The 10,299-nt window shown below is 47.6% G+C and overlaps 1 protein-coding gene across 1 annotated transcript; it reads left to right on the top strand.

The window, feature by feature from the left end:
- The first annotated feature begins 6,181 nt into the window (after positions 1-6,181).
- Positions 6,182-7,816, top strand: TMEM200B (transmembrane protein 200B). Its single transcript, XM_033157970.1, has one exon. The coding sequence runs from the start codon at positions 6,193-6,195 to the stop codon at positions 7,564-7,566; it is 1,374 nt and encodes a 457-aa protein (XP_033013861.1). The 5' UTR covers positions 6,182-6,192; the 3' UTR covers positions 7,567-7,816.
- The last annotated feature ends 2,483 nt before the right edge of the window (positions 7,817-10,299 follow it).

Below are 10,299 nucleotides of genomic sequence, written 5' to 3'. Positions count from 1 at the left end.
GAAAAATTTGCTGAGTATGCTAATGCACATGATCAGATGCAAGGCTAGTAGGGAGAGAAGGCTCTGTCGAGAACCCCAATGGTGTTGTATATATTTCATGCTCCTAGATACCTGATTAATGCCCATCAGCTTGGAGGAAACATCTCCATTCCAAATGTAAAAAGTTAATGCTTTTTAAAAAGCAGAATACCGCACTAATTGCCCAGTAATGCAGTCAGGCTTTGGAGCAGAAGGTGCAAGTAGTTGCTATAAAGCTGCAAACGTCAGAGAAATTGCACTTAAAAACTCCAACTAAAAACCCCATTGAATCTCAACGGAGCGTCGGCCGGCACAGTTACCATTTTGCCCGGGATGTCCTGTGTTCATTACCTACATCATTAGGCATACATTATGCTGCTTTCCGTAGCTACATTTATATATTTGCCTTTCTGCCAATGCACTCAAAGCCATTTGTAGCTCAAAATAAGACCTTCCCATTTAATAGATGTTCGACACATCACAAAAGGGGGGGGGGAGGATATGGAGGGAAGATGGGATGGAGGAGAGGAAGCAGACGCAGGTATCGACCCTTCCATACTGTTACAAAAGTACAAGGTGGTGTTTATTAAATGTATCTCTTGCCCTTCCTCGCAAAGGAGCCCAGAGTACTTAAAATACAACTAAAACTAAAACAGAAACCTATTTAAAGCAAACCATCTGAAGAACAGTAAAATTCAATAAAACATACGTAAATTTAAGGACAGAGAGAACCAAATCACACGTCTGGATAGGCTTGCCAAAACAGAAAAAGTTTCAGCAGGTGTCTATAAGGAGAGGACAGTGATGACCAGTGGTGAGCGGTCAGTAGATTAACCATCAATAAAATCTCCTTAAAATGTGTTAGAAACAAAACATAAAGGAAATGCTGCAAACAGCAGCATTTACATATAGAAAAGTGCTATTGCTTGATATGCTAATAATATTTTCCAGTTTTTTTATTGGTATCGTTAGCTAGTACCACATTGCCGATGGCATCCCATGCGCTCCACATAATTACATTTGACTGCAATGTTTGATTGTTATTATTTTTAATTTCTGGCCACTGTGCTTTTCACTTGAGTAGGATCATTGTGGTCCAGACTGGAGACTCCATATCTGGCTCAACACAACCATCCTTCTGGAATGTGTTGCATTGACTCTGATCCGCTTTTTGCATTTCTGCAAAGTGTGCCGCCATAATTCACACACGTTAGTGAACTCTTAGGTCCTGTGTGATGGTAACCACATCATAGAGCACAAGGAAAAGTCAAATTACAACTGATTAGGTTGAGAAACTTCTCAGGGGGGGGGGAGTGTCCTGATGTTGATTTTGGACATTCCCTTGGCCAGAGGTGGTAAACCTGTGGCCTGCCAGATGTTGTCAGGCTCCCATCACCCCCACTCTCCATGGCCAATGATCAGAGATGATGGGAGTTGGAGCCCAGAAACATCTGGAAGGAGAACCAGGCTCCCCATCCCTGCCCTAAAGCATATGGATAGATGGAGCTATCCTGTATCCTTGAAATTTACACCAGCAGGCTTTGAAGACTTTTGGAGCTCTGCTATAGAATCCTAGAATTGTAGAGTTGGAAGGGACCCTGAGGGTCATCCAACCCAACCGCCTGCAATGCAGGGATGTCAGCTAAAGCATCCATGACAGATTGCCATCCAACCTCTGCTTAAAAACCTCCAGTGAAGAAGAATCCACAACCTCCCAAGGGAGACCGTTCTACTGTTGAACAGCTCTTACTGTCAGAAAGTTCTTCCTGGTGTTTAGTTGGAATCTCCTTTCTTGTAACTTGAATCCATTGATTCGAGTCCTACCCTCCAGAGCAAGAGAAAATAAGCTTGTTCCCTTTTTTCCCTGTGACAGCTCTTGATATATTTGAAGATGGCTGCTGTATCTCCTCTCAGTCTCCTCTTTTCCAGACTAAACTACATATCAAGTCTGTCTCCTCCTCTGACCCACCAGAGTGTAAATATGGGACGTGCTTATTCCCATTATGTCTTCCTTTTGTTCCATATCAAATCTAACCCCTTCTGCTATTGATCTAGGATGGATGTAGGCTCGTTTCCACAGGCCAATGTCATTTAGGGGAGGAGGGATTCCCACGGGAGCATTTGGCTCATTGGAGCTTCCTAGGAGAGAAGCACTGTTTGAGCAGGCCTATCCCCTTAGCAATTCCTGCGTTCAATTCCAACCATTTGGCTGAGCAGCCATAGGATAGCAGCCTCATTGTACAGGTAATCAGTCCCAAGAGATAAGAGAAGCAACAAAGCGGAGGGAAAGCTTCTTGTCTACCTCTCCAGACTTGTTAAAAGCAGCATGGAGAACTAGGGCAGTGTTTTTCAACCACTGTTCCGCGGCACACTAGTGTGCCGCGAGATGTTGCCTGGTGTGCCGTGGGAAAAAATTGTTTATTTGATTCCTATTCAAGAGAATTACTTTATATATAGTCAATATAGGCACAGAGTTAATTTTTTTAACATTTTCTAATGGTGGTGTGCCTCGTGATTTTTTTCATGAAACAAGTGTGCCTTTGCCCAAAAAAGGTTGAAAAACACTGAACTAGGGGACACACACACACACACACACACACTGGCGAGCAAGTGGGAGAGATTCTTGCAAACCATCTTGCGAGCGCTTCAGATCTTTGCATTTTTCTTGAAGCCCACTCAGAAACTGTGTACCCCAGGGCTCAGAACTTTGCTCACTTATTTCCAGGATTGCAAAACATTAGGTAGAGTGGTTTTGAAGGTTTGAGGTTGGTGCGTTTATATGTGTTGAGAAGTGCACTGGAGTTAGATGAATTCCTTTGTCTTGACCTCTGCAACAAAGAGCCACACACGGATTTACACAAGCACCAAAATTCAGCCGATCTGTCAAATGTGGAGAGCGGGGTGGGGGGCAGGGATCAGGTCCTCCAGCCCCATCCAGTTCCCTTCACCTTGCTATGTAGAGCAAGACTGGGAAACCTGTGGCCCTCCAGATGTTTTGGACTTCAACTCCCATCAGCCCCAGCTAGCATGGCCAGCAATATCTGGAGTGCCTGAACTTCCCCGCCCTGCTGTTGAGGAATCTGAATAGCTATTAAACTCCTGCATAGGTGAAATTGTTGCAAGTTCCAAACGCTCCTTGATCCTCTCCAGTTTTGTATATAAATCAGGAGGTTCTCCCCCCCCCCATGGTAGGCCAGTGTAGCTCAGCTATCAAAACTGATACATTGAATTAGGGAAATAATTCCATTTTATTTTTAAAAAATTGAAAAACGCTATCTCGCAAAACCTGAAAGCTTAAACTCTTAGAGTCCCAGCCAAGGCACTGAGCTGTCATAATGTTCTATGATGCTAATAACACATAAATTTCTGGAGCTGTCACAAGCCTTAACGCCACCCCCACCCCCCAAACTCCCCAAAATTGAAATGAGGTGGCTGGGGCAGGGGAGAGTGGAAAAGTAGGCCTACTTTTTAATAAGAGGTGGGTAGATTCTGGAGCTGGATCACAAATGGCCATTGAAAGCAACCTCCCTTGCTGACTTTATATTTAGCTAAGTCAAATGTGCCTTGCTGTAAAGTATAGAATTAATCAGTTAACTTGAGCGACAATGTCAAAGAGTCCTAGACATATATATCTTACGCAACCTTTCTTGGGAATTCTAATAATAAAGCCATGCTCTTGAACTCCATACAAAGAACAGCCTTTCCTAGTTCTGCTTTGTGCCTTTGTGTTCCCTTTTTCCTCGGCTTTTTAAATTCAACTTTGGCTGATGCCAGACGAATCGAGGTTGCTTTCAGATGACATATGAACGCTGCCTTTTAGCATGGGGCCAAATTGAAAGTCTGTGCATTTTTTATATTTTGCACCAGAGTTAGCTAACTGTATCCTTCCTTGATCTCGACCTCTCAGCCTTTGGTTTGTGTGCCTAGGGACCTGGTCTCAGCCCTTTTCCATGTATTTAAACGTCATAACATTAAAGGAGGACCTTGGATGCTTGGATTTGCCCTCCTGTTTCCCACAGTTCAGCACTATGGCTGTCCAAAGTGGTTGCTCCTCTCCGTAGTGGGATAGTGTAAATACAACTTCAATGGTCTACGTGGGGAATAGGGTTGGGCAATATCTGGTTTTCAGCATCGTGATATGTCACCAGCTAAATATCGCGATATATTCCCTTCCCCGCTCTTTTAGATGCGGCGGTTATTTTGGGCTTCGCCACTCACCCACGGCAGCCATTTTGCATTCCGCTGCACCCTGCCACTGCAGCCATTTTGCGTTAGGCCACAAACACCGCGGCAGCCATTTTGTGACCGGCGCCCACGGTTGGTGGCCGCTGCCTGAAAGGCCCCCAGCAGATTCTGCAATCACATCCTCCTGTGTGCGCATTTGGAACAGGAGAGAACTAAGAGAGGAGTCTGAGAAGAGGCCGGGCAGTATAGAAGCAGGCACTGAGAGCTGCCTACGCCATTGGGGTGGCTGAGTCTGAGCCCCCTCTCAAGGCGATGCTTGGACCCTGACCCCAAGGACCCCTTGACAGTGAACTCTTTCAAGGAAGAGGCTGTCCCTGCTTGACCCAACAACATGTGATGGTAATTTGCAACGGAGCCTCTCGTGGGCTTTGCAAAAAGAAAAAGTTTGGAAGGGCTGGTACCACCTACCTTGTCAGCAGGAGATTAAGCAGCTTACTGTAACAGTTTAAGGTAGGTCACATCTCAGATGGTAATTAAAGTGAGTTATTCTCAGCAGCAGGCTGACGGGACAAGCACATTTCAAGCCACTGCAGGCTGAAGTGGGGCAGGCAGCAGGGAATAATCTCTGGGAAATTTGAAGGCAAGCTTAGAAACGCCTGTTATGGTGGATTTTTTCCCTGCTGGCTGGCACCTGGAAGAGACAAAGGTTAGCCGCAGGGGGTTGCTCCGTCAAGAGGAAGGGCTTAAATTCATGTTGCCAAAGGATTAGCCGAGTTTGAAATGTTATCTTGCCTCTCCCCGACATCTTTTCTATATATACGGTATATTAAAAAATCTCCTTCCTAGAAATTGTCGTAGGTTGGCAGTTTGGGGCAAGAACACATTTTCCATTCTAAAGTTCAAACACTTAATTCCTTCCCGGGAGACGAATAATACCTTCAAATGAAGAACATGGAAAGGGGGAGTTTTCTCTTGGATTCGCTGGTACTCCTCCTGCCTCTTCAATAGAACGAATAGCCCCGATGGCTTCTGATCTGAGATCCACTTTCAACCTCAAATGAGTAAAATAGGACCCACTCCTGAAATTTATTAATAAGAATGTGTTGGTTCAGATGTAATACATAACCATAATGTATATATTATATCCCATGTTTCTTTAATCACGGAAATGAAGGTGGTTTGTGCTTTGTGTCCCACTGTGGTCTCCGCTCCAGGCAGTACTTTAGGGGTAGGGCACCTTGAAGACACCGCGTTTGGGGAAATTAGGCTAAACTTTGCCAAAGGAAGGGGAAGGGCCATAGGATCATAGAGTTGGAAGGGACCATGAGGATCATCTAGTCCAACCCCCTGCAATGCAGGAAACCTTTACCCAATGTGGGGCTTGAACCCATGACCCTGACATTAAGAGTCTCATGCTCTATAGCTCGGTGGTGGAGCACCACCAGGGAATCCAGAAGGTAGCAAGTTCAATCCCTGACATATCCAGCTAGGACTGGAAAAGACCCTAGGGGTTATTGGGTTGTTGTTTTTATTTTGATTATATATTTTGTGGTTTTATATTTTGATTTTGTTCTGTGAACCACCCTGAGACCTCCAGGTATAGAGCGATATATAAATTCAATAAATAATAATAATTATAACTGCTGCCAGTCAGTGTAGACCAATGACAGGTCCCTCCAGATGTTTTTGACTACAGCTTCCATCACTGCGTACCATTGATCACTCTGGCTGGGGCTGATGGGAGTTGTAGTCCAACAACATCCGGAGGGCCACACTTTCCCCATCCTTATGTTGAGCTAGGCAGATCAATCATCTGAACTGGCAGAAGGCAGATTCCTATGTGCCAGGATGTGGGGTAGGGTGTGAGTCTATTATTGCTACTATTTCCCGGTGGAGGGAGAGTTTGAACAAGTCACCTCTGCTTTTTCCCCCATGCCTCCCTCTCCATAACACCTTCTCTCTTTGTTGTCAAGATGGCCGGCGGACGACATGGGGATGGTGACAGCCGGAGGTCCTGCTGAAGCCGTGAGAGCCATGAAGAACCACCCCCCTTCAGGGAACGCACCCGCAACACCCACCAGCGCCCCTTCCCGATGGCACCGGCGCAGGTTCCGGCGCAAGGCTCCCTCCGAGGTGACCGTGAAGGGCCAGCTGCGCATGCGCTCTACCTCGGGAGCCTTTGTGATGGTGGGCGTCTCAGTGGTGCTGGTGGGCATGACCATTGCTGTCATCGGATATTGGCCTCACCGTGCCAGGTCCGGAGGCGGCAACCGGCCGGGCAATGCCAGTGCCACCGATGAGATCAAGAAGGAAGTGAAGGCCTTGGCCCACCCCCGTCCCTTACCTCACAGCGAGAAGCTGAAGCTCATTGGGCCTGTCATCATGGGCATTGGCCTCTTCATCTTCATCTGCGCCAACACCATGCTATACGAGAACAGAGACATGGAGACCCGCTTGCTGATGCAGAGAGAGCTCTACTCCATGAGTCTGAGGCTCCCACAGGACACCAGCCAGGCAAGCAGCTACTTTCAGAGGAGGCCTACCTTGTCCTCCCACCAGGCGAACGCAGAATGCGTGGAAGGTTGCTACGAGGTGGACCTCTCCTCCAGCGGCTTCCAGTCTTGCTCCAGCCCAGTCACCAAGTGGCCCAACGCTTACAACTCAAACAGGCTACAGGCCACCACCCAGTTCCACAAGAGCGTCTCGCCGTCCCTTTCCCTCCTGAGCGTCCGCTCGGATTCTGGCAACGCCGTGCCGGATAACCGCGGCCTCCCTTTTGCCCGCGGCACGGAGTCAGTCGCCTCAGCCATCAATGCCCTGTCTCTGCCTCTCATTAAACTCAACAACTGTCTCCTCGAAAGCCAGTGCGTTTCTCGAGCAGCCATCCAGGACTTGGAAGGCAATTGCCTGCGCTTGCCGGATGAGAAGGACGAGGTGCTGAGGCTCTCATGGACTGTCCTGCCGGGGTGCAATGCCGTGGATCCCCGGAGAGGCGAGCTCAGAGGCAGCCACGTGGTTATCGATATGGATAACGATGAGCCTTCCTCAGCCACCTCAGTGGAAAGACTCCTGAACCCCGAATGCACAAAGAGGGGGTTCAGCTCGGACACTCAGATCCCTAATGCGGGTCACTCCAAGTCCCTGGATCTCGGCCAGCCGGGGGTAGTGTTAGTGGCACCAGTCAAAGACAGGAAGCACAGGAGCTGGCCTAGACTTGACCACATTGGCCTGGTCAACTATGCAAAACTGGAAAGCCGGGGCGAGTCTTCTGATAGGCTTTTGGAGCCAGTGAGGGAGCCTATCAGTGGCTTGAGCAGGGAGCTTTCCCGGGAGGTTGTTGCAGAAACGGGTTGCGGAAACTGACTCTGCATTGGAAGACGGCGTGTGCTGTTGGGATTTGCCATGTCATGCCGGGTGTTGCCAGGAGCAAACAGTGTATATAGATATTTTGAAATGAACGTTTTGCAGCAGCGGCTGCTTAGTCAGTCTGCCAGTGGCCAAGCCCAAGTCTCCTGCCAGAGGAGAGATGCCTTTGAGATGCTGCTGAACAGATGGATTTCCTTCTCAAGGGCCTGTTCAATTCTTGCCTTATAAAGATCCCCTCTTCTACTTCCGCCACTCTGTTTGAGCGTGAAAAGAACTATTTGCCTAGAAATGGAAAGAAGAATTAGAATTGCAATGGGGTGGGGGGGTGGGGGGGCTGGTACCCCTCACTACACCCAAACCCACCCAGCCTCCCTTGGAAACATAGATGGTAAGACTGCGGGGAAGAACGGGGTGATTGCTAAGGGTTCAGAAACAATAAACTGGTGCCTCCTAAAATAGCACAGGTCTAGTTTTAAAAGTCACAAGATTATAATTTTTATACACAGATGCTAGTTTCAGAGCTCTTTGGGGCTGAACATCATACCTTGCCTGCGGTATTTCTCCCACCCCACCCCTGGTAGTAGAACAATTTTTTTTTAAAAAAAGAGATTCTTATTGTTTTATTGCCAATCTCAAGTTCTGGGCTCTGAGAAAACCAAAACATTTTAAAGTCAAAATCTTGCAAGTTAATTGGTGACTTTTCTCCTCCCTGCCTCATCCTCCATCCTGAATCACTGGGTATGTACATGCCAAACAGGGTTATAAAAAAAAAAAAAGGTTTGCCTCACTGCTTTGAAGACCTCGAGTCGTTTGTTATGCCTTAAACATTGTTTGGGATTGCTCTCTTTCCGAGGGAAATCAATCAGCTGATTTCAGCTAGCCCTTGACCAAAAGATGATAAATAAACTCCCCCCCCCCATGGATGGTGAGAATGTTTAGGGTAGGAGACCATGCATTTCCTTAGCAACATCTGCAAACTGATCTGAAGGCTCAGAGACATGTTTCTTCCCAACCACTCCAGCTGGGAACCCCAGTGCCTCAGCACACACACAAACAAGTGCCGCTTCCCAAAAGCTGGAGAGAGAAAACTCTTGCAGTTCAAATATAGCCTGAGAACGGGATTCGGGCTGCAGGCATTTCCCATAACTATGAGTGGGTGTTGTGATGCAGATGCTGTGGTACAGATGCCAGGCACTGAGCCAGATGTGAAGAGGAGGCCTTACAGGGCTGGGTGGTGGAAGGTAGAGAATCACTGCCAAACAGCTGGGACCATAAAAACAGGTAGCCAGAACCGTTTCAAGCAATCTCATTGTGCGGCTTTTTAATAAGACTTTGTAGCGGCATCCTGCCTGTATGGGTTTTCCTTGCATCTCCGCAAGTGAGAGGGCTAGAAACTTACTTTTAAAAACAAGGAGAGTTAACAATTCATAAGAACATCAAGCAAGTCCGACCATGGGGTCCATTTAGCTCAGTATTGGCTACACTGACTGGCAGCAGTTCTCCAGGGTTTTGGACAGGGTGTCTCTCCTAGCCCTTCCTGGAGATGTTGAGGATTGAACCTGGAACTTCCTGCATGCAAGGCAGATGCTCTGCTGCTGAGCTATGGGCCCTTTCATACATCACCCTGGAAATCTTATGTAAGGAATAAGACTTATGCATGTCCACAAAGAGAGAGAGAGAGAGAGAAGCATCTGATTTTCATTTTGCTCCCTTTGATTCTGAATGTCTCTTGCCACATTCCTTTCACATTTTTTCCAATTCCTCTGCCACGACCTCAGCTTCCCTCCAATGCTGGGAGTGTGTTAAGCTGAACTTTCTGTCTCCTGGTTCGTTTCAAGAGGAAGTGACCCGAAAAGAAATACTCCTGCCGTTCTGACCCCACAGACGGGCTTTTAAATAGAAAAATAAAGCAGTGGTGCAGGCTGCGACTCAACACATCCCTAACCTGGGAATAAGGCCCAGGGGGCTTACCTCTGAGTAAATATGCATCAGATTGCCTTGGTGATCGATGAGAAGTGAGAAACAGGGACATTCCATTGACATCAATGAGATTTCAGGATCTTCTGTGTACTTGCAGCAAGGTTTGGGAGCCACCCACCTGCGCTTGCACCCACACCCTGCAGAGAATCCTTAATATGGGCTGGAAACTTAAGGCCCAAGTATTGTCATGCTAGGTCATCCCGGTGTGTGAAATCCAACTCCCGACTCCTCCAACACTGCAGACAACAGGTAGTCCAGAAAACAAAACAAAAAAATCACCACCTATAGATCTGTGGTTCCCAAATGGGGCACACGCCCCACAGGGGGGCAATTTGGTTTTTAAGGGGGGCAATTTGAGAATGAGCTATTAACAGTGAATGGCCTTTTAGGCTTCCTCCATGTGAATAGGAGTTCACTTTTTGAATAATAAGAATTATATGTCACGGGGGGGGGGGTCAGGATTTTAGAGATGCTTAGGTGGGCAATGGCCAAGAAAAGGTTGGAAACCACTGCCTATAGATAAACAACCAATCCAATAGCTCTTATTCCCTTGCTGATGGGTGGGGTCAAACTGACTTCTCACATCCTGGGCAAGCAAAGTGACTTCCCCGGGGTGTGAGCCTGGCCAGTGTGTATAGAGGTCCTCGTATGCCCAGACAAGGCCACCTGGGCGACAAGACAGGCAGACCCTCGCGCCAGACAGGGAAAGGATGCGGAGAGTGCTCACCCTCCTCCCACCCAGCGGCGGCG

The sequence above is a fragment of the Lacerta agilis genome, chromosome 8 (genome assembly GCF_009819535.1).
Source record: "Lacerta agilis isolate rLacAgi1 chromosome 8, rLacAgi1.pri, whole genome shotgun sequence".
NCBI classification, from domain to species: domain Eukaryota; kingdom Metazoa; phylum Chordata; class Lepidosauria; order Squamata; family Lacertidae; genus Lacerta; species Lacerta agilis.
This window is presented reverse-complemented; position numbering and strand designations above follow the sequence as displayed.

Bases quoted from the DNA above. Each gene is read 5' to 3' on its own strand.
- TMEM200B (XM_033157970.1), top strand. From the start codon at position 6,193: ATGGGGATGGTGACAGCCGGAGGTCCTGCTGAAGCCGTGAGAGCCATG.